Source organism: Lagopus muta, chromosome Z (genome assembly GCF_023343835.1).
Source record: "Lagopus muta isolate bLagMut1 chromosome Z, bLagMut1 primary, whole genome shotgun sequence".
Classification (NCBI taxonomy): domain Eukaryota; kingdom Metazoa; phylum Chordata; class Aves; order Galliformes; family Phasianidae; genus Lagopus; species Lagopus muta.
Genome location: NC_064472.1, coordinates 11,851,527 through 11,878,501, shown reverse-complemented (window position 1 = coordinate 11,878,501; position 26,975 = coordinate 11,851,527). Strand labels below are relative to the sequence as shown.

The window sequence follows — 26,975 nt, the reverse complement described above, 5'->3', positions numbered from 1 at the left end:
CAGAGGTCAGGGATTGGCGCTGTTGTCAGGTTATACACAAACCTAAGAAAAGCTCTTGAGTTCCATCAACGCAAATAGCTTATCTTGTTAAAGGTGTGGACTTGAATAGCTCAGTCAGCACAACAGAAAAACTCAGGCTTGTGTCTAGACATCCTCTGTGAAAACCTGCATGCCTTTTTGTCCCTCAGAGGCTCCTTCCGTTAGCATTAATATGGTAAAAACTCTAAGCTTTTTACTTTGGAGGATTTTGGTTTTTAGATCTATGGCGATCGACAAGGTACAAAAACAGTGTATCACTCTGCATGTGGAAAGGAGTGAGGCAAGAGGAACCATGGCCAGAGAGAAAGGACAGAGGAGGCAATGGCAGAGGGATAGCAAGGCCTTGGGGAGCTGCAGGAGGTGATGACTATCATGTAAGCTGTGCCTAGTCTTGTTGTAATCTTACAACTTTCCGTGCTCACAGCCTCATCTAGAATTTTCAAGATGAAGTCTGATATCAACACTGACAACTGACCCCTGAGGTTTAAGAATACATAGTTCTGCAATTGCAGAGCAGCTGTGAAGGCACATATTGGGTTCAGTACTGTGCAAACTCCCTGGGGATTTTGTTTTTCTTACAGGTATCTAGCCAATGCACATGCAGTGCTGTTACGAGTTCACCCCTGCGCAGATTATCAGGATCAACACTGCTGTGCCGTAGGAGATATAAGCTTGGTTCTAATCCCATCAAAATGAACAGGACTAGCAGATCTGGCCATATCTTATGTGGTTATTTGTTTGGGAGCTGTTACAGAGATTATCTGAGCACATTAATGTATTTGAACATATTTCAGGCCTGTCAGTCTACCTTCAGTGCCTTGTGTAATTACAGAGATTGTTTTGGGAATTACTGAAAAACACCTGGAAGACAAAGCAGTCAGTGGTCACAGACAACATGAGTTCAGGAAGGGAAAGTCCTGTTTAAGGAACTTAATCTCCTTTTATGACAAGGTTACACACTTAGCTGACCAAGAGAAGCAAGTAGGTCTGCACTTTCTGGCAAAGCTTTCAGCAAAGCTTTCCATACTATTTTTCATGGCATTCTTCTGGGCAAAATTCCCAGCATGCAGCTTGACAAAAAACCCAATGGAATGGGTGAACACTTGGCCGATGGGTCAGGTTCAAAGGGTTACACTAATGGGATTATATCAGACTGGTCCAGCACTGACAGTGGGTGAGGGAAGGGTCCCCTCTGCTTTGCGCTGTGGGGCCTTGCCTCCAGCACTGAGTTTTGGGCAGGTTTGGGTGCAGAGGAACTGAGGGGAGCCTCATGGTGGCTGCAGCTCCTCACAGGGAGCAGAGGGCAGCACTGAGCTCTGCTCTGTGTGACAGAGACAGGGCCCGAGGAAACGGCATGGAGCTACAGCAGGGGAGGGCTTGGGGGTGGGGAAAAGCTCTGCACCAGAAAATATTAAACCAATCCTTTGGTTATAGTATAGCTAGGGTATTATTTAGCTAGTCAAACTTGAGTAACCTGTTCTTGATGTCTCTGCTTTAGCAGGAAGTTGAACTATGCGACCTTTGATGATCAGAGTGCTGGAACACTTCTGTGAAAAAAGGTTGAGGGAGTTGTGATTGTTTAGCATGGTGAAGACAAAGCCCTGGGGAGATCTCATTGTGATCTTCCAATACTTGAAAGGAGCTTACAAGCAGAATGGGAATCGACTTTTTACACTGGTAGATAGTAAGAGGACAAGGCAGGATGTATTTAAACTGAAAGACGGGAGGTTAAGGTTACATGTTAGTAAGAAATTCTTCACTTGGAAGGCAGTGAGGCACTGGCACAGGCTGCCCAGGTAAGCGGAGGATGCCTTGGAGGCACTGAAGGGCAGGCTTGATGGGTTCCTCTGATGTAGAGGCTGACAGCCCTGCCCACAGCAAAGCAGTTGATTATCTTTGAGGTCCCTTCCAACCCAAGCCATTCTGTGATTCTACTATTCTACAATATGACCTCCAGATCTCCCTTCCAATTTCAACCATTCTGTAACCATCCTGAGGAATCCCAGCTCTGATTTTTATCATGTGACAATTTGAGCTCATCAGCCATAGGAACAGATGATAATTCCAGGCGCCTGAAGGTAGAGAATCAAAGTTAATACACTTCCAGAAGGGCATTTTCAGCAATAAGGCTGAGAATATTTTTTCAGAGCTATTTCTTCATATCTTTGTATTCTGAGATTCCCAAAGGTCTCTGTCGCTTTGACTTCTGCCATGCAATTAGGACAGAATACTAGCTATTACCCTAGTTGGATTCAAAGAATATGAAATATGTTTTTAGAGGTCTCTATATGTAGAGTCAGCTTTTCTTTGAATTTGACGTTTTCTTCTTTCCTGATGTTTTTGGATTTAGCCTATTTATTGCTAGCGACCAGAGAGGCACAAAACTCTACATGGCTCCAGAAGTATGCAGTTAAGCGACAGTGAAATGCTGGCACACTGGATGTGTATGGCGATTCAGTCTTGTGAAGTGCTGTCAATAGAAAACTATGCAGTAGATTTCAGACTTGATTTTTCTACATCAGAGCAGGAAGTATTAAAAGCACGAGCTGAGTTATGCCAAATTTCTCTTTCAAGTAATTGAAGTCTTTAAGTATATTGTTGGTTTAGCAATTGATTTAAAATTCAGACTTCTTGAATCAAGTTTGTGTGGAACGAAGAGCAAAACTGTTTATCTGGGTTCTATTGTTTTTAAGCATTTTAACTACTATTTCTTTCTGAGATCTAAAAATCATGAATTCTGTAGATTTTTATGGTTTAGAAATTAGCAAATTTGGTTAACTTTTCAGTGAGTCCTCTGGAAAGTGTGTAATCGACTGTATTTAAGAAAACAAACAAAAGAACAAAACAAAGCCAAGCCCTACTAGTTCTACTTTAAAATGATCCCTCGGTCCTTTTTACCACTGAAATCCATAGTTGTAAGGTTGGCTTACTTTCAGAGCATCCTTAAATAGAAAAAGTATGTTTAATTAGTGCTCTTGCCAGCTATATGTATGCCCACTTATAAGCTGCCACTTCCATCCTGCCCCACAGCAAACTCTTTTGGTCTGCTTACCACTTTGCTCATGTTGACAGGAAACCATGTGTTGGTTTTCAAGAGACTAGAGCTGAGATAAGCATTGCAGTGCCTGAAATAGCCTCATCATTCAAGTAAGGCGAAGTTCTGCCTCCCAGGAAATCACTAGCAGTCTTTAAAAATTCTACAGAACAGATTATGCTGGTAGGTAAAATCTAAGAGTCTATCTACCTACACCAGGCAAAATACTTATCAGGAAGCTTGTTCTTCATTATAGGTCCAAACATATCAAATCCCCAAGCTTGGTGTGATGAACCTTCCATCTTTCTCAGCAACTGAAGAGCCTGCGCCAGAGCAGTCTCTCAGACCTGACGCCAACTCTGGGACAAGCTTTGGGTACAAGTGAAACAGAATTCATTAAGAGAATTTATCCCCTTCCCTATCTCATGATAACAAAGGGCTGGACTGAGTTCTTAGCGTTAGGCAGAAAGAGTTTGTTTTCAATCCAAGCTGCAACAGTTCAAGAACATCCATGTATCAGTAACCCCTGACTCAACACAATGTCTCTTTCCAGGAAGCTTCTGTACTAGGAAAGTCCCCGGGTAAGGGCTAAAAAGTCTGTGAATTTAAGCGTTTTGTAAACTTTGGAAAAGAAAGCTCATATCCTCTGCAAGTTCCCCCAGTGCACTGTCTGATTTCTGAGGAGTTGATCATTAAGGTCAGTGACAGATGCCTCATCCATGCCAGCCACGGATTTCTGATGCTGATGACCAGGGATGTTCCAACCAAAAAGCCAAAGCCTCAAGTAGAGAAAGCATAAGACTATCTGCATGAGAAATGCGTTGTGTGTCTTGTGTTTTCTTCTGTTTTCATACTACTCAGTTTGTGTCTTAGTTCTACACTGAAGTGTTGGTAATGAATTGGGAGCTACACTGACTCTCCTCAGTGTCGTGCCTAGAATTATTTTGTATTTTATTCTAAGAATAAGATCCACCGGTGAAATCCCTAGACTTGAAACAAGGGTCTGCGGTACTTAATTCTAAGCCGCATTTGCTTTGCCTAGCAATAATATGTTAAATAATGGTATGCCATGGGGGAGAGAGAAAGTACTTTGCACTCCTACATCTGTATCTAATGCCTAGAATTTAAGAAGATCCTAGCTGGGATGATGAGATGCTGATGAGCTTTGCAGACCATCCCTTTCCTCCACAAACTTATCTGTGTGACTTGAAAATATTTTTTGTGTGTTCACTGGTGTAGTCCTGCACAACAGAGTACTTTGTACCTGGTTACCTGGTTCTATTTTAACCCACATTATATTAAATTTTCTTTTTTTTCCAAAACAGGACATTTTTAACATACTGCTTTTAATTCAGTCTTCTTTCTTTTGTCCTTGAACTCTTCAGAGGCTAAAATTTACCTTGTGTTCAAAAATGAGTTCAGCAGAGTTTAACGCTTGGTCTTTCACAGTGCTGAGGCAAACAGTTTACTATTTGTTTTGATTTGGATCCCAGATTTGGACAATGACAGGGCAGCTGGATAACAGGAATCAAACCTCTCAGAAAGATCCTCTAGCAGAGAGTAAATCCTTGTTACCCATTTTGTCCCTAACTAAGGAATAGGCCCAAGCTTGTGCCATGCCATCACAAGTCCTTGAAAGTAAGCTGGGAGTTTTTTCAAGGCTTCATAGCCCCATTTTCCTTTGGTCAATCATATTCTTTACAGGCAACTAGGCACTGGGGTGATAAAGCAGTCGGGAGTATTTACTTGGCATTCATATTGAAACACTGCTGTAAGCAACATCAGCAGTCTCTGGACTCTGCTCCCACCTTCTTTCCTGATGCTCCACGCCGTGCTGGTGCTGTACTGCAGCCAGTGTCCTTGCCAGAGACAATGGGTGCTGGACCAAATACACTTTTACTATGCTTTGCATAAAATGCACAGCAGTATGCAAATTAGCAGTGTAGAATTTGCATTATTTTTGTAATGATTTATTCTGAGAAATATTTAGTGTTTGTTGTTACTGTGTGAGTCATGTCTTTTTGGTACGTTTTTTTTTTCTTTTTGGTTGGCATCATCAAAACAGCCATCTTGGGTGACATCTGGATCGCATGACTGTACAAAAACTTGTGAGGTTTCATCCATCAGAAGATAGTGACTTCCTCCCATAGATAACAAACAGGCCAGATTATGCAATTTCTGGGTAGATAACGTTAAAAAATTCTTTTTAGCATTATCTGGATTGAAATGCAGGAACAGTATATCAGAAACACAGTATTTGTAGTCCAATTGCCTATTCATATGACTGAACTACATTTTGCACCATAATTCCACATGAGATGGTTTGGACAATTTATTTTTAAATAGAACATGTCTTTTGGCAGAAAATGTATCTTACAAGTGCTTACAAGCAGGCAATTTCCAATATTCTAGGCCTGCTGCTGTGTAAATGCTGCTTTCTGGTCCTGCTAGCAGTTTGCATAGCAGCAGGGTCCCAAACAGTACCAATAATCTCATAATGGAGATTTTAAGAGAGACCTCTGTTGAGAGCATCAGCCTGTGAATATAGACATGGCCCAGGTGACAGACACCAGAGAAAAGTGTGGTGACAGAACTCTATACTCCTATTACATCAGTCTAAGATGCATGTGTTGGATGCTGCATTTCTCTAATCAGCAGGAGCTCCACTACAGTTTGACATGAAGATTTGATTAGTGGAGAAGGTCTGAAATAAAGAAGAGACTGTATATAATTTGCATATATACAATATATATATAATATGTATATCTAAGCACTGGGGATCATGCTAGCATTTCTGCAGCCCTGGGCATGCCTACCTCTCTGCTGTCCCCTGTCAGATGTCTCTCCAGCACATGTCCTGGGAACTGTGTCACTATTCAGAGCAGGAACGCTGGAATAACCAGTACCAAATCTGTTGGACATAGCCAATACATTCACCTCTATTTAAAATCACTCTTTATTATATGTGGACAAAAAGCTGCATGCAAGACAGTAGTATGTGATTACAGCCCAGAAGGCTAGCAGTATCCTGGGCTGTATCAAAAGAGGGGTGTCACCAAGGAGAGGGAGCGGACTGTCTCCCCTGCTCTGCCCTTGTCAGTACTGCACCCAGATTGGCCCCCAAACCTAGAAGGATGTGGAGCTGTTGTGTCAGGTCCAGGATGGCCGCAAAGATGATCAGTGGGCTGGAACACTTCTGAGAAGAAATACTGAGAGAGCTGTGCCTGTTCAGCCTGGAGAGGGCTCTGGGGAGACCTCACTGTTGCCTGCCAGTACTTGAAGAGAACTTGTAAGCAGGAGGGAGATCAACAGTTTACACAGTCTGATAGCAATAGGACAGTGGGGAATCACTTTAAACTAAATGAGAGGAGATTTGAATTAGAAATTATAATGAAACTCCTTACTCAGAGGGCAGTGAGGCCCTGACACAGCTGCCCAGAGAAGCTGTGGATGCTGCATCCCTGAAGGTGTTGGAGGCTGGGTTGGATGGGGCCACAGGCAGCCCGATCTGGTGAAGGCCAACCAGCCCAGGGCAGATCTTTAAGGTCTCTTTCAACTTAGTTCATTCTATGATTCTACAGTTCTATGCTAAACAGATCAGCAGTCAAGAGAGGGGAAAACACAAAAACATTTCTCTGCAGACAGTCTGGTAAAAGAAGAAGGAATTTGGGGAGAGATATCACCTGACTAGCTCCCAGGTAAGAAGCACTCCCTACCATCCTATTCTAAGGGAAACATGCAAAAAGGTAGCGCATCAAAACAATCTCACTGCTGAAACAAACCTCAGGTCTGTACAATCACAGTGATGCGAATGCAACCACAAAGAAGGTAACAATACAATTTCCTGCTAATGCAACTTGCAGACTGCAAAGTGATACACAGCTCATAAAGAGCCAGAGTGGTGTTACACTGCGCCTTCTGTCCCTGTGCTGGCTTTGAAGAAGCCTGCATACATGTCTCTCCCTTCTTCTGTTCTTCTCAACAAAAAAAAAAAAGGCAAAGAAGGTGAAGAAGAAGAACATACATATAAGTAAAGCCAAGAACATATTGAGAGTATAACTGAGACTATATTCCAGATCTAATTGTTACATAAAAGCAAGAATTATTGCAGGAAAAAAAAAAAAAAAAAAAAAAAAAAAAAAAAACAGGAAGAAACTGAAGTTAAAATACTTCAGTGTAGGGAAAAGTGCCAATAATAATAATATAGTTAATAATGTAACACACTTATTAATTTTTTTCAGTATTCTTGGGATTATGCTCACTCCTCAGTTGTTCCTCTGGGTCATAAACTGCATCTTCAAACTGCAGTAACACAACACTGTAATATCTTCAGCTCTTTATGTCCTTGTTAGGAAAACTGGTGTTGATGATGCTGGCTTTTTCCACGCTCAAACTCATATATTTGTGTGCACTTCCTAACATGCAATTAAACCTTCCTAATTTTCATTCATCTGTAGGTACATGTTACAGATGAATTTATTTTGTACGGTGTATTTCAAACATGTTAAAAGCTTTTCAGTGCATGCTCCATAAGCCAAACCCAGCCTTGTACAGTTCCAGGTATGCATTTCTCTGGACACTGATGAGAGCCATGGAATTTCTATTGCCAGGGTCATGCCCCAGCTGTTAGTATTACATCCCTGGACTGCTCTGTGCTGTACTCCACATCCTTAATTATCAAGGCCTCTGCAGTTGTATCAGGTTGGCATTTCTCTTTCCTGACTGCAGTAAGTTTCTCATTACACACAGAGCTACTACTTGTTACTGCCATCTGTATTAAACTGTGTTTGTACCATATACAAATAAAAATTCTTCAAACCGATTAGCCATAGGCAGCTGGTCAGTTGGAGAAACTGCTGTCATAGGAAAAAGTAACACAGAGCTACAGGAAGATGGAGGAAAGTTCAGACAGTGCAAGGCTGGTAGGGCTCTCCCTGGGGCTTTTCAAGCTCAGCACAAAGCTGTCATGCTGCTGGCTAAAGTAATGGCAGGCTACTGGGCAGCACAGCTGCACACCCCTGCATTTCTTGCCTGCCTCTTTGGGGATGAGGCATTCTCCAGTTTTAGGTCCTCCTCTACATTCCTATGATGCGCTATGTCCTTTGCTATCCATTTCTGTCTAGTTGACTGTTTACCAATGAAATGGAGGATACAGATTTTAGAAGCTTTAGAGATATATAGCTTTGAGCAGAAAATATTTTTTTAATTTTTTTTTCACTCTGACATCATACCCACAGGTGTCTGGTTAAGCATTTGTTGCACAAATATATTCCAGGACCTTTCCTACTACTATTACTATGCTACCAGGCTGGAATCAAAGGAGTGACTGAGTTCTTGAATCTTCCGTGTGTCAAAGTCATCAGAAAATTGTGCTTGTAATGAAATCCCCTAAGCACTACAATTTCTGTGTTTCAGGGTTTGTAAAACCCAGGGAGTAGTAATCAGGTGCAGGTAGATGTATGCACGCTCCTTCACATGCATTTACTTAAAAGAAAAAAGAACTTTTGAAGTAAGATCTGTTGGTACCATCATCAGAGAATGAGAGACAACAGCACAGAAAACAACATTAAAATGATTTCAAAAACTTCTGAGTGGGAGAAAGCGCAGTCTCTTAGGGACTGTGATTGTGTGCAGCTATTGCAGGGAATTCTGCAAATTTCATTTCACTATGAGTACCATGAAAAATCAGAATAAAAAAAAATAGGGTAGGTATTTTGTTTTATTTTAAATGTTGCTTACCAAAAGCTAATGGAGAAAGAGAAGCATCTTTGCATTTCATTAGGTCAGTACTTCATGCTGTGGTTGCACACTGCATATTTTTGCTGAACAATAGGAATGTCTGCAGAGCCTCACTGTTGCCTCGGCGGCACTGAACTCTCTTGGGCTCAGCTTGCAGTGCCAAAGGCACCTATGTGTGTCCATTAACAAGGTAGGGAATGCCACCTATTCTCAGAACTATTCTACTGGAAAACTGACAACTAGAGGCTTATGAAATGCTTACGTCAAGCAGATTTAATTCCACCAAAACTATAAAATAGAATCCTTGAAAAGTCAACTCTGATGACAAAGGCTGATATTACAAATGCACAGTTGTGATTCCTACATCACACAGTCAAGAAGAAACAAGAAGATGAGGAGAGCACTTAGATTTGTAATTTCTTCTATTCTTGTGTGTATGCATCATTTCTATGTAAGTACTTGAGTTGGCTGCCATCAGCACTCCTTTCAGATGGAAAGTGTTTGAGCCACTTCACACCTGTCTTTCAGCATTGATGAGTGGCTCTGGCCACTCATCCCAACAAACTGGCTCAAAGACATAATCACAAGGTTGGCCTTGTGATTGCTGGCAGGGATGCTTTTTGCTGGACTTCTTCAATGGCGTCCCCTCTCACCTTCTAGTCCTCATTCCTCAGTGAGAATGCCATAAAATCATAATAACTACTTGCAACACCAGAAGTAACATGCAGGATGAGGCAACTCATCACGAGTGGTATTCATTGCTGTAAGGTTCCCATGAAGGATAAATGTACTAATGAGCTCGAGGAGGGACTATAAAGCTCATGGAGAATGGTTCTTTAGATGTGGCTTCCTGCTTAGGATGCTGAGAAATGGCTGGTAGCTGGAAGGCAGACAGGGGAGGAGATCTATATCCCCATACCCAATACTTATACTCCAACCATGGCCACTCTACAGATTAAGATATTGGGCCAGTAGACTTTTGAACTCCCCCAGGCGTTTTTTTTTTCACTTGTTCTGCCATGTCAAGGGAAAAAGCATTTGAGCCACATACTGCTGGCACCAAACCTCTCTAGCACTTGGAGAGAAAGCTCCAGAGAACAACAACAAAAACATGCATCTTATCTGTCATTTTAAAAATTGTGTCACACAGACTGAAGAGGTTCTGTCAGACCTGCTGCACGGACTGACCAGTGAAACATTCTCTCACTGGCAGTTAAAGCAGCTTCACCTGTCTGCAGTGTCAAGCTGACACTTTGCCCAGGCCCAGAGAAAAAAGCCCCAACCCTCTCCTGTATGACTAATGAAACCACTTCCTTAGCACTTTTTACCCCCAGGACAAATCTTGCCTGCACAATCCCACTTACCAGCTGCTCATCTCAGAGGACCAGGGCACACACTGACTTTTTACATAAAAACTTTAAAATTTAAATTTTCATTGTTTTATAGTGTGGGCTAACAATAATTTATTTTCAGTAAACATTAGTTGCTGAGCTTCTCAAAGAGCTGAAATACCCTGAATTTGTATTCTCCAGATGAGAAAAGATTTTTAGTAGAAGGAATACAAGATTTCGTAACAACTGTCTTTTCTGCAAATCAGCTTACAAAAGTTGTCAAGCAACACATGCCTTTAACAGCAAACTATATCATCTGCTTGTGCTTCTCCAGAGTGAGATGTAGAGGTGGAGTAAGATACAGGAAGGGTGAGAAATGCTGAGGATGTGTTCCATGGGAGAGCATGCAGGCAGGCAGTAGTGGAAGCTGATCATCACAGCACACACAATAGCCTCAGCTCCAGAGAGCAATCATGAGCACAACTTACAGAGCTGAATAGCTGCCAACCACATGGACACAGCATTTTGGGACATAAAAATATTTTATAAGTTGGGAATTCAATTCAATATGTTTATAGTTTGCTTCCATTTAGAATTCCCATTTAGGAATACTTTTCCCTTGGCTGTTCATCTACTATAAGGGTTTATTTTTTGGCGTGTGTGAAACTTTCTGAATTTAATGTCAGGAAAAATCCCCAATGTCTATACCATATAAATAGTCATCTTTGGTGTACAGTATTCTGATACTTCATAATTATTTTTTTTTCCAAGCTTGTCACGAAAATTAATCCCTGTGCTGACTCTCCTACGGAGTACAAATGGACACACTTGTGTTCATACCTCATACTCCTTACTGCTGGAGAACTTCTTGGCACCAATATTCACAGATCAGTACAGCGCATTCACACTAAGAAACAACACTATTGCAGGTAAACTAACTATGGCAAAATATGCAGGGCCTTTTTTCTTTTCTTTGAGACATCGTATATTTCTTATGTCTTCCCTCCACCTGAAATTCAACAAGAAGTTTGAATTTTTTGAAACTGAACATCAGCAAGATTTGTCTTCTTTGACAACTACATTAGATTGCTAGATTGCTGAATTCAATCGCATTTTCAACCAGAAACTGGACAGAATGAACTGAACAGGCTGTTGGCATGAACAGGCGTGAACAAAAACCAAATGGTTAAGTGTTCAGAGGAGGAACAATTCCAGAGTTTTGGTGAAAACTTTATCTCCTTTCTGATAAACTCTGAATCATCTGTGCTCTGCTTACAGCTTTGCTTTCCGTAAGCAGGTACTAGCATATAAAGCTAATTCCAGCCTGACGCTATCTGAGACATCTGAAAGCAAATTAATCATTATTCAGATACAGATTCCTATCTCATTAAACAGAATAGCTCATGTTCAGAGAGGTGCGCTGAAGGTAGGCTGAACACCTGCCAATGTATGTTCAGACACATAAATTACTTCCAATAGAAACAACCAAGTATCCGTGTGTCAACTTGCCCCTCAGTGTTTCAGAGGCTGCCTTGCTGTGCTAATACACAGGCATCCGGGAGCACTGCAAATTCTGCACACAGAGAACTGTTTGCCTCTGTAAGGATGCTGCCTTGCAAAGATCAAGCTGTTGCTAGGAGAACATTCCATCCCGAGCCCCCACTTTGCCTGCAGTGTGGGCAGGTTGTGCTGACATGTTGCCAGGAGTTATGGTTTTCGAATCGGTGACTGATTAAACATGCATTGTTTCCTGGTTGTGCACTGACATACTGCCAGTTGCCGGATGGGAGATATAAAGAGCACAAGAAGCCCTGCACAAGCTGTAGTTCAGTACCAGGAAGTACCTGTCGATGAAAGATAAGCAGCCTGCCAGGATGCAAATGTTATTACTCTAGTAGTGGCCTAAAATAATTTCCTGCTCTTATTCGCTCTGGTCTGTGGGCAGCACAGGGCTCTCTCCCCATTTCTCATGCATTCATGCTCAGCTGCACTCACCCTACGCCCCAGCCATGAACTCAGGGAATACCAGGAGGAAACACACAGGCTTTGTCACCCCTAAGGAGTCTATCAAGATACTAGCTCTTTCTGCAGCTGCCACAGTTTGTTGCTGATAATGCTGGTGACCTTTTGCAGGCAGGATTGTTAATAGTGGTGTCAAGATGGAGATAAATTGTCCCCTCATTAGCTGGGTGTTTAACCTTTTGCAATTTGCTTCTTCCTGCATATGAGTGTAGTCTCCCCAAGGGCTCTTGCCACTGTCTGGTTTCCCAAAATGGCAATTAACCAGAAAAAAAAAAAAAAAAAAAAAAAAAAAAAAGCGGAAATTTCTGTATATCAAAACACAACTTCCAGACTATTAATCGCTTTCTCCTATTATACATTGAGTGAAAGACTGAACCAGCAAGTCTCTTATCCCTATCAGCTATGGAGCAGAGAAACGTCACCAAAACCTCACCATCTCCCCAGCACCCTTAGCGTATGTCCTGGGCTTCTGGGAGGGAGGGAGCACAAGCATGCCCAGCCCAAATCCCACCCATGGTTGCAAGTAAGGACTTTCCTTCTGACATCGAATCTAAATCTTCCCTATTTTAGCTTAAAACTGTCCCCCTTTGTCCTATCACTATCAAAGCAGGTAAAAGACACTCTCTGTCTCGTTTCTAAGCTCCCTTTAAGTATTGGAAAGCTGCAATGCGATCTCCCAGAGCCTGCCTTTCTCTAGGCTGAGCAAGCCAAGCTGCCTCAGCCTTTCTTCAATGGAATGGTGCTCTAAGCAACCTTGTAGTCTTTGGATAGCCCCTGCTCAGCACTACTGGGCAGGGACGAGGATGAAGGTTTCCATTTAAAATCAGGTTAAGTAAAGGGGTGCCAGCAATTGTCTGGGGAAGCAGCGTCATTGCAGGTTGGGCCTGCTGCAGCACCACTATCACCCTGGAGACTGGCTGGTAAACTCCAGGCCTCCCAAAAAGGGGGGGGGAACGGGGGGGGAACTGGCAGTGTAAACAAGTAAAATGAGATGGATGAGGAAGCCCTACTGTGAGCCTGGACCTGTGTGCCCTCTGCTTGTTGGGTGAGAGCCTGGGAGCAGCCGGGGTTCCTTGCATTCACAGCCCCGAAACCCAAGTGGTATCCCACGTGCAACATAGCATTGCAGGTAAAAAGTTTTCTATTCTGTTTGCTGGCTCATTATGAGTTTCTCTGATCTGCAGAGCTTGGGTCTCAGCCAAGAGCAACTTATTTTACATACAGATCTATATGTATCATATATATACATCATATATTTATTTTATATAGAGAGAGATACATACATGTGTGCACAGAATAGCAATGCCAAACTTGCCAGAAGGGAACTGGATGCTTCTGGAATCAGGCAGAGGCAGAGGGGAGGCTGCAGCTTGCTACAGAAGGGTTGCTGGGGTTGGAAAACCAATTTTTTGTTTCATGTTTGGGTAGTCACCAAATAGTTGTGCTATTTTCATGTTTGTAATAATGTAATGAAATTGTTAGAAAAAATTCCAAACACATGCAATTAGTTTAAGCTGCTTAAGTTGATCACCAGACTCTGATATCTTTTCTCAAGTGTACTGTGCGACTTGGGATTTTGGCCAGGACAGGCACTTTCAGAATGACAGAAATCCAGAGTGGCTTTGTATCTGCCATGCTTAGGTGTTTCTTGGGGAAAATAAGGCTTGAATTTTCCAAGAAAGCTCTTAGGCTCAGCTGAAGGATGATGTGTAAATGAGTGGCACAGAGCCGTAATGTCATTTTGGTTACATCTGGCTCTTTCCAGATGTAAGCTACAGGTGCAAAAGGGATGTAAGAGGATCTGGGTGCTGAACAACCTGAGGTTTTCTGAACCCAATATATCAGGTTTCATTTCTGTTAGGAAATGCAGTCACTGTAGTCCAGCATGCACAACACAACATTGCCCGTGGAAACAAACAATGCTCAGTTCTGTGACTGCTTGTAGCCAAGCTGTGGCAAAACAGGACTGTCCAGCATTTAATTAAGTTAACCAGACTCTTTTTCATTTCACAGTGGGATATGTCTGATGATCTCAGAAAGTATTGGAATTATAAATATATAAAATTGCAGTTAATATCTTTTCTTGTTTTATTTGTGATTATTAATGCATAACACATTTGGAAGGTACATGGTGAATTGTCACAGTCAAAAAATCCCGACCCTCTGCGTAACTCTTTTATGTTAGAGCCAAAAGAGGGCCTCAGTTAATAAAAAAAATTGTTTTTGCAGTGGTTATTCTGTAAATGCCCTGTAGTGTGCCCCTGGCACACACTGTGCTATATGTATACATCAGTTCTCTTGTTCAGTGCATTGGGAGAGATAGATAGGTTAAAATCAACCTGCAGGAAGAGCTGCTTGGAGTTAGTAAACAAAAAAGAAACAGAGGAGAATAGATTGGGAAGAGCTTTGTGCCCTCTGGAGAGCAGTGTCACTGGTGACAAATCCCTCTAGAATTGTGCTGTTTTGATCTCTTACTGCATTTAAGTGTTTTATTCTATCTCCATCTCCAACAATAATGTGACGCTGTTGCAAAGAAGGGACAAAACCAACCTGCACCTCCGGCTTTGCACTGCAGTGCTTAATTGTGTGTAGGCTCTGTAACTCTTGTCGTCTCAGAGACAGCGGTCAGATCCTGCTCCTGCTGAATAACGTAGATTTTGTCACTTGTGTCTAGCACAGACATGATCACATATTGCACTCGCTCTTTATTTCACAGGACAGGCTGCAAAGAGAGGATTTCTTGGAAGAAGTAGTATATATGGAAAGCAGAATGAAAGCAGAGGAGAGAGCATGTGAATTGCTGTGAATGTTCAATCCATGCCATGATTCAGGAGCTCTTTTCTTACAGTAATTCTTAAAATGATCTTTTAACAGTCTTAGAAAATTTATCTTTAGCATTAAAGCAGCTGCCAACAGAAATAAGGAAGTGGCAGACGTGCTACTATGGATCAGACTCATGTTTACATCTTTATACTTATATAGAGAGTATCACTGAGTTGGAATGGACCCACAAGGATCAAGTCTAACCCCTGGCTCCACACAGGACCACACAAAATCCAAACCCAATGACTGTGAGCAATTATATATATATATATACATATATATGCATATACATATACACATACATACATCTTTTTATATGTGGATTATATTTACATATTTATATTTCAGCTTTTCTGTGTTTACTGAATGCAGAGAGAGGATTCTCAAAAACATGCTGCTGTATGGCACAGGAAACCAGCACATGTTTAAGAATCATAGAGTATCTTCAGTTGGAAGAGACACAGAAGACTCATTGAGTCCAACTCCTTACTCCATATGAGACTTCCCAAAAATCAGACACTTCTTGAACTCTGACTGACAATTCAGTGCCTGTTGTCTTGGGAAGCCTGTTCCAGGGTCTAACCATCCTCACACTATAAATAGTTGTGCACACTATTAATAGATATATGTATAGTACAATATATGTGTGATGTAGTATATAGACAATGAAGGAAAATATGGTTTGTGCAGTATTGATGTAAACTCACTGTATTTTTTATTCTTGCTGGATAGAAACATCCATTAAGGACAGGTCATTGTCTGCAGAAAACATTTTTGACTGCTGACTTCACATAGCTGAAAGGCCTTCCTGGTCACTCATTAATGAGCTCCTGGGAGAACTTTGCTCTTTCTGGATGAAGCAAAAGCTGACAACTATCTCTTTTCTTTCACACTGAATTTCTCAATTATGCTAAAAGTGGATCAAAAATGTTTGCTCTAATTGTTGTTTTTTGTTTGGTTGTTGTTTTTTTTTTTAAGCCCAGCTGGTGAGGTCTGAAATCAACACACACACCACAATAAGCCATTGTAGCCATTGCTGCGTGTAAGGAGTGGATGCATTGTATGAGGATAGGGACCTGAGCTCACATATGTTTCTACTGCCCACATGGGCTTCAGATGCTCTCTCGAGAATCAGCACAGAGAACAACATACAGACAAGAAGACAGTCCTCATACAGAACAATTTGGGTTGAGAACACTGACCAGACCACAAGACTGAAGAGGCCCAGTGAGATGCAGGAGGTGCAGTGGCTGCAGTGTTCGCCTTGCTGTGCCCACCAGCTTTCAGCAAGCTCATACACTGTAGGTCAAGCCAACTTTTACCCACCCTTTCCCATTTGTATCTGGGTTACAATTGCAGTGTGGTTGTCTGAGCTCTCCTTTCACGTTTGCTAGCTCATGAAGCACAGGTCAAAGCGATCATTTTCACTAGTGAAAAGATTATGAGTAGTTCCTTCAGTAATTTCTTTTTCTTAGTAAAGGATTTTACTAAGAGGATAAAGGATAAAAGAAGGGAAATAGGGGGTGGAAAGGAGTCCTCATGAAAGTGCTGCCAGCATTTTACAAGTGAGAGATTTGGAATGCTCTATATATTGACTGGCTTAAATACAGTGTGTTGTGTGTAAGAATCCAGTCTCTTTGAGAGCCTTTATCTTTCAGATGCCAGGCACAGCAAGGCATGACCGAGAGATGGCAATCCAGGCCAAAAGGAGTCTGTCCAAAACCACTGACCCTGTAGAAAGACTTCGACTGAAGTGCTTAGCAAGAGGGTCTGCGGGCATCAAAGGACTTGGCAAGTGAGTCTAATAAGTTAATTTCTTTGTTAAACCTAATAGTTTTAGCTGCAGGAGGCCCTAGCCATAAGTAGCAAAAGGGTGGTTATAGGATAAAAGAGGGAGGTTCTTCATTGAGTATCCAGAGATGGGTGAGAGTCAACAGCCAAATTGATATGAAGGAAATTCCAGATGAATATTCGGAAAAGCTGTTTCACCATAAGCACGGTTAAGCATTAGAAGACAGTGCAGAACTTCCATCTTTGGAGTATTCCAAAACCCATCTGGACAAAGCACTGAGAAACCTGGCTTAGCTTTGAATTTAACACTGCTTTCAGTGTAAGGCTGCATGAGACACTTCCAGATGTCTTGTTCAACCTGAATTATCCTCTAGTTAAAGTTACCAATCTCATATCTTTGTTGAAATTCTTGCCCTGCTGAGTTGTACAATAGAAATCTTCACTGCACCCATAAAGTACAGCTGTGATTTGCATGCCATGTGCAGTTGTTTGCACCTGGAAAGCACATCACTCCACTCTGATCTCTTGTTTCATGTGAGAAGTGAATCCCCAAGACACTCTAGTGTGTCTAGATCCCCAGACTAGATATGGAGAAGAAATTAGGGATTTTCATCCCATTCAACTGGCTCTTTTTCTGCCCATGCCCAAATTCTAAGGACCAACTTTGGTCCTCAAAATCTTCACCCACTGAAGATTTGAATTCCTTGCTTTTGCAGTAAGTACTCCTGAACCATTTGGGACAAACCTTGCTCTTTGGCCAGCAGCAGTCTGAGCAGAAGCCGTGTTTGCCACTTCTCATGCAAATGCTACAACCCACAGAGCCCTGCTTTGGGAGACAGGGCTGATTTGCTCACCTGGTGAAGTACTGAGTATCATGAATCCCCCAAAGGAAAGTGCTTTCCCAAAATCCATAATGCTTTCCCTAGAGAGTAGTGGAATGTGAAATGTCCTTGCATTCCTTGGGCTGTGACTGCCCTTGTTTAATGGTCTGTCAACTGCTTAGCCTATGAGGGGCACCCAGACCCTTCTGTAGACAACCCACCCTAGGGAGGGGGAACGGGGTCATGCCCTGAAACCCCCTCCTTGTCCCTCTTAGACACAAGTGGGACCACACATGACCAGCTGAAACTTCACGTGACTCTTTGACAGTACCATTCTCCAGCTCAGTGATAAACCTTTGCAGTGTCCTCTAAATTCTCCTTTCTGTTCTTCTCAATTTGCATGTTTTCCACAGAGTATTTCAGATTATGGATGATGACAACAGCAGGACCCTTGATTTCAAAGAATTTGTGAAAGGATTAAATGATTATGCTATGATGATAGACAAGGAAGAAGCACAAGAGATTTTCCAGATATTTGATAAAGATGGCAGCGGAACAATTGATTTTGATGAATTTCTTGTTACACTGAGAGTAAGTCTGAGAATTTATGTCATTACTGCATTAAATTTGTCCTGATTTCTCATTAGCTAAACTTGATTAGAACTAGCAAATCACAGCACTGTAGTTAATGACTAATTAGTAATTAGCAAAATCTATAGATGTACTCTATGTGTCTGTAACTCTTGAGATGTCAAAATATTCCATTTTCATCTAAATATGTGAAAAAGAAAATTGCCACAAATGACCCGTCTGTGGTTGGCAGAGTCTTAGACATAATTGCTATTTATTGGCAAAGCCTAAGCCTCCTTATAAATAAAAGGTTACTATAGATCATTATGAATTGCTGTCTTGATTTGGGTACATCAGTTCCTATTCTGTAGTCTGAATACATATGTATTTTAACTTGTTAATCTCACTTACCTAAGCATCGTTTTATACCGTATCTCCTCCTCATAACATCAGCTAGACGTCTGGGGCCACAGTGAGACCGTTTCTGGTTGGAGCCCCTACTCTGCTGAAGTCTCAACAATTTAGAAAGAAAATAATTAGTGTTTACTGATGGTATAAATATTTGAAATTGGTAGAAATATTCTAGAAAGCATTTTGTCTCTTTTTTTTCCATTGCCTATCCTACTGATAGACAGTAATTAAACTCTGTCAAACCAGTTTTTTGATGATACATTGCTCTTCCTATGTCATGGGCAACATAATTTGTCAACATTTTGTTATCCCATGGGCCTTGAATGATTTTTTGTTCCTATATTTTTACTATAGAATATTAATCTGTTGATTCTTTACAGCCTCCAATGTCAAATGCCAGAAAAGAGATCATCATGCAGGCATTTAGGAAGTTAGATAAAACTGGAGATGGTGTCATCACAATTGAAGACTTACGGGGAGTATATAATGCAAAGCACCATCCCAAATACCAAAACGGAGACTGGACAGAAGATCAAGTTTTTAGGGCCTTTCTGGATAATTTTGATTCACCTTATGACAAAGATGGGAAGGTAAGTGAAACACCTAATGTAAGGCCATGAAATCACCAGCTGAGTCACAATTTGAATTAAATTATTAAACGTACTAGGTACCATTTAGGACTGTGGCCACTACCAAACATTCGTTTGTGTCACATACATGGAGTACAGTACAATGAAACCTCTGAGTAGAACTGTTGGTGCATCTTGCTGAGTCACTGAGAGGAAAGGGGTTTGGCAGAAGATGAAAAGATGGGTGTGTGATTACATTTATGAGCTTGTAGCTTCTATAGATCTATTTTCATATATTATTTCTTCAAACTATCCCACTCAATTGCTAATTTTCAAAATCCACAGAAATTGGAGGAACTTTTACTTTTTAGGGAAAATAAACCGAGATCCAGCTCAAAAGCAGGTATCCTAATAGGTGAAATACTTTACAGTTAGCACTTCTCTAGCACCTGTAAATGCTATCATGCTTTACTTGAAAGTCAGTCTGTAATAGTGACAGATTTATCCACAGGGTGTTGGTGAAAGGGAAGCTTCTTTGGGCAGCCTGTGCCAGTGCCTCACCACCACTTGAGTAAAGAATTTCTTCCTTCTGTCACGTGTACATCTCCTCTCTTTTAGTTTAAAGCCATTCCTCCTTGTCCTGTCACTATTAGACCATGTGAAAATAGCTCCCCTCCCAGTTTATTAGTCTCTGTTAAGTACTGAAAGTACAGTCAGGTCTCCCTGGAACATTCTCTTCTCCAAACTAAGCCTATTTTCATAGTGGAGATACTCTAGCCCTGTGATCATCTTTGTTGCCTCTTCTGGGCCTGCTCCAACAGCTCCACCTTTCTCTTGCTCGGAGCCCCTGTCCTGGATGCCCTACTACAGATGGGGCCTCAGGAGGGCAGAGCAGAGGGGAACACTCCACTCTGTCTCCTTGCTGCCACCACTCTATTGATGCAGCCCAGAGTACTGCTGGCCATCCAGGCTGCAAACACACAAATAGGCAGGCTTCCAATAGGCAGGTTCTCAGCTGGTTGAGAGGTGATTGCTTTTATTTCCCTTGGGGAACACTTTTCACTTTGTAGAGCTCAATTTCAAACCTTTTTCTTCTTTGGCACTCTCAGAAATACCACTGTGTGAATTGTCCCTTTCCTGCAGCTCTGGTGATATATAGCAAACTCCAGCAAAATATTCCCACTTTTTGCACCAAAGGTCATAAATGAATACGTTAAACAAGATTGGTCCTTGATAAACTGAGTGCTTCCAATAAGCTTCACCAATGCCTTGCTTCTCAAAAATACCATAGCGTTTGAACTTAAAGAAAAGTTACTCTGATATCTCATGTCTTGTTCAACAATCTGACGCTAGGTAGCTAGATTGCAGTGTCTTCTGAGAACTGTTAGCTTCCTGTGCCAGAATGGAGGTCACTAATGGCCCCTCTATGAACTGAGGACACCTAAAAGGCTTTCAGCTGAAATGCCCCAAGGCTAAATATTTGCTATGAAGGTACTCTTCATTGTGATCTTGCTGGATGCCTCTGACACAGACATGGTCAGGGAAGTTTGTGTTCATTTGTACGGTTAGGACAGGCTGTAGGCTTTGCTGTTTCTGTTTGTAATATTTTGCTTAGCTCTGAAATACACGATACTATAGGAGCAAATATTTTTCTGTGTGATGTTTTGTTCAAAGAATAACCCCTATGGTTCAAGAGTTATGATATCACAAGAGATATGCAGAATTTTCATCCTCCAAATACCCATTAAATTCATTAAAATCTCTTCAGTATTTGAAAAAATGTTTGGTTCTTTAAATGAGATTTGCATGGAGCACCGACATTTTCTCTCTGTTGAAGGAGTGTAAAGCTCCTGTCTGTATCTGGGTTGCACCAGAAACCCAATCTACTTTCATTAATGATAATGCAAAGAACGATGTGATAGTATTCTTGGAAAAAAATCTGATTAAAACATTTGTCTTCATGGGCAGCGCTAATTTTAACTTTGGTTCCTGATGAGATTAATTTAACTGTGCGCATTTAATCTGCATCCAAGTGTTCTTGAAGGAGCTCTTATAGATTTGATTCTCTACAAATTTTCACTGTCTTAATTCCTCCTGTTGGGTCCCTTTTCACTACGAACAATGCAAAATGTCAGGTATTGGGTTTTATTTATGGTTTTTTTCCCAGTATTTGGTTTTAATTACTCTACTTTGGAAAAAATACATGTTTATTTTTCTATTTTAAATTCTCTTGTCCCAGGTCACAACAGAAGAATTCATGAACTACTATGCAGGAGTCAGCGCCTCAATAGACACCGATGTCTATTTTATCATCATGATGAAGAATGCTTGGAAACTCTGATTGTATGATTAAATGAACGAGACTTTATTTCCATATTTTGTAGGTTCCCATGATTAAATGTATGCAAACAACATGCTCATTTTCCAAAACAGCAACTTCCCGTAACTGTGCCAATTACATTCAATCTACAGAAGCAATTCCCAGATGTTTTGTTAGGCTGAGCCTCAGAGGATGGACAGCACAATCAGAGAGTAGATCTGGCATCCAGCCACTGTGCAGATCTGTCTCTTTTCTACCTGCATCCCTGACATATCTTCTCTTTCCTGAGATGAGCTGCTTTTTTCACATGTCACAGTTTTTCCCCCTCCATCTCTGCTAGGCAAAGGATATAAGAGGAGGAAAATGAGATGTTCTGAAAGGGTGATGGCCTGACGCAAAACCAGTGACAGTGTCCTAGCAGGGACCAGCATCCTTGATGCAGGCTGGAGGGCCACCATTCCTCTCCTGCAACATCTCCTGGTTTCTCAGCTCTCACCAGCAGGATAGATGATTGCTCACCTTGGAGTGTCAGAAGCTGGAGAGGGAACAAATCAAGCAGGAGAGACATGGAGCAGTTTTAAGTGTCTTTAAAACCCTGATTTTTCCACGACTTACAACCAATAACGCTCAATGTGCATCCATGTTTCTTGCACACCTGTTGCTTGAAACCTGTGTGGATCTGTTGGTTGTTTCCCTGCCTTTGGTTTCTTTCTTTTTGTACTCTGAAAACTAATGGTTTGCTTTAAAGGATAAAATTGTGTTATAGTGTTTTCTTCTCTCTGTTCCTGGAACGTTTACCAGCTGTGTGCTTGTTGTCCGTACACACCAACACCAAAAGTTGCTTACTGCTTTTTATGCTTGTACTGGGTTATGACCAAGCTCATGACTTCAGGAAATTTTCTGGGATCTTAAGAACTTAAAACTGTCGTATCATCTTTTGTTTCTGATGCTGTATAGAGGATGGGAACTGATGCTTTTCCTGTTGTCCCATCCACACCAGTGGGACTGCCTGTGTTCTGAGATTTGATGGCCTCTCCCCACACAGCGAGTGGGGAAATGGCACAATGAGGAAACATTTTCAAAAGTGGCATCTGGGGAGGGGGAATGTATCTAATGTATCTAATTATTCCTGCCTTGATTTCTTTTCCATTTGTCTTCTATTTCCCTGATGTCATGCTGCTTTTCTGCCAGATTGAGCTGTTGCTGCTCAGAGTAAATGGTTTGTGCACAGCAGCATTTACTCTGTTTCAGGCTGGTAGCAAGCTAAAAGCAGTATAGACTTACACACTGTACTTTCAGATGAGTCTGAATGAAAAGTCTCTGCTCATACTTAGTCTAGATTGCTAGAAGTTTGGGTACTGCAGCCCTGAGTGCTCTGGTTCTGTGCAAGCTCTGATTGTGTTTTTTTTTAGCCATTACCTCAGTAGAAGCCATAGCAGTTTGCAGCTCCTGACTAAGGGCTGTACAAACTCAATTGTTTTCTGTGATCTGCAAGCCTCCAGATATCTGTACACTAGCTAATGCTGTTACCTTGTGTAAAGTGTCTCTTTGTGACTGACATTAACCGTATGAAGAGTCGTTACTTACTGGAACGCTACTGAGGTGCCAGTATATCTTGTATGAAAAATAAACTTGCAGTGAAATAGAGGCTTTACACATCCTGGCAGCTTATGTGCAGTCTGTTTCATTTTCATTTATTAATTGGCTCCAGAACAGGGCATTGTGTCATGTTAGCTATCTTCTGTTTTAAATGAAAAGAAAGTAATGTTAACAGACTGCAGGCATCACAAAATAAAGGCATTATTTCCTCCTGACCTGCTAGCTTGCGGTTTCAGACTCAACTATGATTTATTGAGCTGACATTTAATTGGGGGTAATGGAAGTTTAAATCTGAATAACCATTACTCCCAGCCTGCTTCTCTTCCCAATACTAACCCCTTCACCCCAAATTGAAATTACTTATCAAGAAAGCAGGATTTGGTGGAAGGAGGATTTTGAGCTGAGCTCAGAATAGTGATGCTTTTTTGTAGCATCTGACTCTGCTCTCCCACCTCCCTGCTCATCACCCACAGGGCACATTCCTCAGCAACTTCAGGAGAATGCCCGTGTGGCTTTCCCAATTTGCTCAGCTGCAGGTTGCTGTGTGCTGGGTACGTATGCTGCAGATACAGATGCATGCAGGCTGTCCTGCCAGCCCAGGGCTGCACGGTGCACCCAGCAGATGTTGGGAGATAGGTGGCAATGCACGCGACCATATCAGGCGCTGCCATCAAGATTGTCAGATCTCGGTTGGTGCTTCATGCTTGAACATTTTATTTCTTCTTTCTGATTGTGCAACCAATGCTAAACAGGATGGTATAAACCATAGGAACATCTGAGCCTGCACGGCTGAAGGGCCACACCAGAAGTGATGATTTTGGTTCCAGCCTTGCTGCAAAAGTTTTGTCTGCTCCTCCTGGTCTCTTCTGCCTGAGCTATCAGAGCATCTTCATGACCTTGCAGGCCAATACAAGGCTCACGCTCTCCCTTTCGTCCTTCCTAGGCTGAGGCTGCGCTTGCCTGTTCACTCATGACTTAATGTTGGTTTTGCCCCAGTGTGGTTTAGTGGCTTTGTGTTTTTGTTCCTGGAGGGGAGCTTTTTGGCTCGCTCTGATCCACAGCTGTTTGGCTCACATTTCCCTCCCTCAACATGAGTTTCTGGTTTAGGCAACCAGAACACAGTATGCTTACTTAGCACATATACACATATATGGCCACTGATTGCACTGGCAGAGCTGGCTGGCATTGTTGGTGCACTGCACAGAGTTGCAGAGACAGATGGAAATGGCTGAGGCTGATGCAGATGAAACCAGCTGCTCACACTGCTCTATGAAAGCCATCATGGGAGCAACTGTGCAGCAACAGAGGGCAGAACAGAGCTGTGCCACCCTGCTGACGTGAGACCAGTGATTTCAGCTGGGCATGCCCAGATCTATGCCAGGAGCAGCAGCAGTAGCACGTTCATCTGCACACGGTAGAGCAGAAAGCCTGATGCCATTGCCAGATGCCCACTTTCTGTGGCTTTTCCTATGATATGAGCTCTTCCAGAACAAGGTCTGACCCTATAGCACAGGTTTTTTCCTGTAGCCCTACCAATGCACTTTTTCTTTGGTTCTCATTTTCACTTGCTTGACTGCCCTTAGGGGTTTTTTACATTCATCTGGTGATGGTGCTAGTGTTGGAATAACATAGTTTCATCATAGCACCCAAACTGTGCTGTCACTATTTAGCTATAGTCAGAATACCTTTCTTAGATTCATTTTTCCAGCAGTTTTTCCCTGAACACAGGAAGCTCAATCCACCTCCGCGTCAGAGTCACTGGAGTAGGTGCACTGTGAGAGCTTGCTGAGGAGTGCAACCTGATGTTAGGTCAGGACAGTCTGACCAAACATCAGAATTCTGTGAAAACAGCTAAAAAAAAAGAAAATAAGAAAAAAAAGAAAAAAGAAAAGGGCATGTGCTACACAAACACCTGCGGGCTGCAGTCTAGAGCCATCGTACATTCTAAACTCTGCTTTTCTCGTTCCTAGGTTACGAAAGATGAAGAGCTACTCCTCTGGAGTGAGTGCCTCTGTGGACAGCAGTGCCTACTTTGTTTTAACAATGGAAACTGACTTTTTATTCCATTTGCCTCAACCTATTGGGAAGCAGAGACTATAAAGAAGTGAAACACTTCTCTGTTTGTTGTGTTTTTTCCTCCTTCTGGTCTGAAAAGAATTTGTGAGCAGCATGAAGTGGTGGCACCAGCAGTGTCCCATACATATCCCTGTGGTTCCATCTATCAACAAGTGGCACTTATCAGAGAAGGACTAGCTTTGTGTAAAAGGCCACCTGTGTTCCCCAGCATCAGCACTTATTTTCCTGAGTGTTGACATATTCAATTTATTTTGCAAACATCCTCTTAGACACAGCAGTGCTAATTCAGGATTCTTTGTGATCACAGTAATGCGGAACTCTCTGACCCTAAAATAATGCTTTCACAGAGATAGCGTGTCCTTTATTTTACACATTAGCGGGTTTGAAAAGATAGCTTCATAAACTCATAACAAATTGATAACTGGCTCAAGCTAGAAGAATAGTGAGTACGGCCCTTCTCACCACTGCACCACAGGGTCACAGTGTAAATGCAGGCAATGCATGCCCATTCTTAGCCCAGGAGGAGCAGAGCAGTCAGTCCCCCTACTTCCTCTTGGTCAGCCCCTAGTTGGTCTGTTACAACCCTACAAGTCAAATTTTCCTGCACTTCATTGTCATTTTCAAAGAACATGTACAAGTGGAAGAGATCTGGTAAACAAACACAGCAGAGAACAAATACCATCTTGAGAGATAATTAACGTTTTTTTCTTCATTAAGATTAGGCTGCAATTCTGTTAGAACTGACAAAAGACATTTTATTTCAGGGGTGATAATGTGTGTGCTCTTAGAAGTTGTTTGCATTATGCAAAGAAGCTGTGGAAAGATGAGGATAGAAATGAGAGTGGCTGCACCATACCATCAGCCCAGGAAGAACTCGGAGCTGGGGTGCCCAGTGCTCCAACACACAGCAGCTGTCAGCCCCCGACACACAGTACGGGGTAGTCTGGCTCTCTGCAGACAGTGTGTGCAGCTGAGTTCAAGCGCAGGATGTAGAAGGCGTGGGTGAGAAAGGTTGTGCTTTTGAGAAGGGGGCATGCAGGATGTGAAAGAGGAGCCGGATGGTATGCAGGTGTTGACATGGACCTGGGAACAGCAATAGGGGGAAATGCTGCCTTGTAAAGTAAGGAAATCACTCAGACCCGACTTTCACATATACATTGCGTATCTACAAGCTGTCTGTAGACCAAGAGTGTGGGTGGTGCATCTTGTATAGTGCTTAGTTGTATTTCTCTCTTTTTTTTTTTCTTCTAGAAAAACTCTGTAAGTTAGTGAGCAATTTTATACACATATTTACCTCAGTGACTGTAGAATAGCACGTGATGTTCAGGAATACTGAAAATGGGACTGCTATTTTATCATGACCCAGAACCAGCAAAATAGCCAGTGACTGATTTTTTCAAGAGATTCATATCCCACTGTTCAGACTACAGTCAAATCTGAGGGAGAACTGCTGGTCTCTGCATGCTGCAGAGGGAGCTAATCCCCACGCAGCATTCTCCTGGAGGGACTCGGGGCTGGTGTGAGCTCAGCCTGGCAGGACTGCTGCAGTGACCAGGCTGTTGTTACTGACTGGGCAGAAGTTAGAGTGGGTTCAGAGGAGGGTCACAAAGATGCTCAGAAGACTGGAGCATTTCTGCTATGAAGACAGGATGAGGGAGCTGGGCTTGTTCAGCCTGGATAAGGTTTTGGGGAGGCCTGATAATAGCCTTCTAGTACTTGAAAGGAGCTTATAAGCTGAAAGGGACTGACTTCTTACCTGGTCCAATGGTGACAGGACAAGGGGGAATGGCTTTAAATTAAAAGAGGGGAGATTTAGATTAGATATTAGGA

The 26,975-nt window shown here is 42.1% G+C and overlaps 1 protein-coding gene across 3 annotated transcripts; it reads left to right on the top strand.

Annotated features, from left to right (window-relative positions):
• The first annotated feature begins 13,165 nt into the window (after positions 1-13,165).
• CAPSL (calcyphosine like) lies at positions 13,166-25,172 on the top strand. 3 transcript variants are annotated; one of them, XM_048932028.1, is made up of 6 exons: positions 13,166-13,294; positions 16,647-16,783; positions 18,014-18,191; positions 18,962-19,171; positions 21,390-21,493; positions 25,040-25,172. In XM_048932028.1, exons 2-5 carry the CDS (start codon positions 16,647-16,649, stop codon positions 21,489-21,491), a joined length of 627 nt encoding a protein of 208 aa, XP_048787985.1. In that variant the 5' UTR covers positions 13,166-13,294; the 3' UTR covers positions 21,492-21,493; positions 25,040-25,172. The 3 variants fall into 3 exon arrangements, with proteins under 3 accessions (XP_048787985.1, XP_048787984.1, XP_048787983.1); XM_048932027.1 differs by having other exon boundaries at positions 21,390-21,530; XM_048932026.1 differs by lacking the exon at positions 25,040-25,172 and having other exon boundaries at positions 21,390-25,019.
• The last annotated feature ends 1,803 nt before the right edge of the window (positions 25,173-26,975 follow it).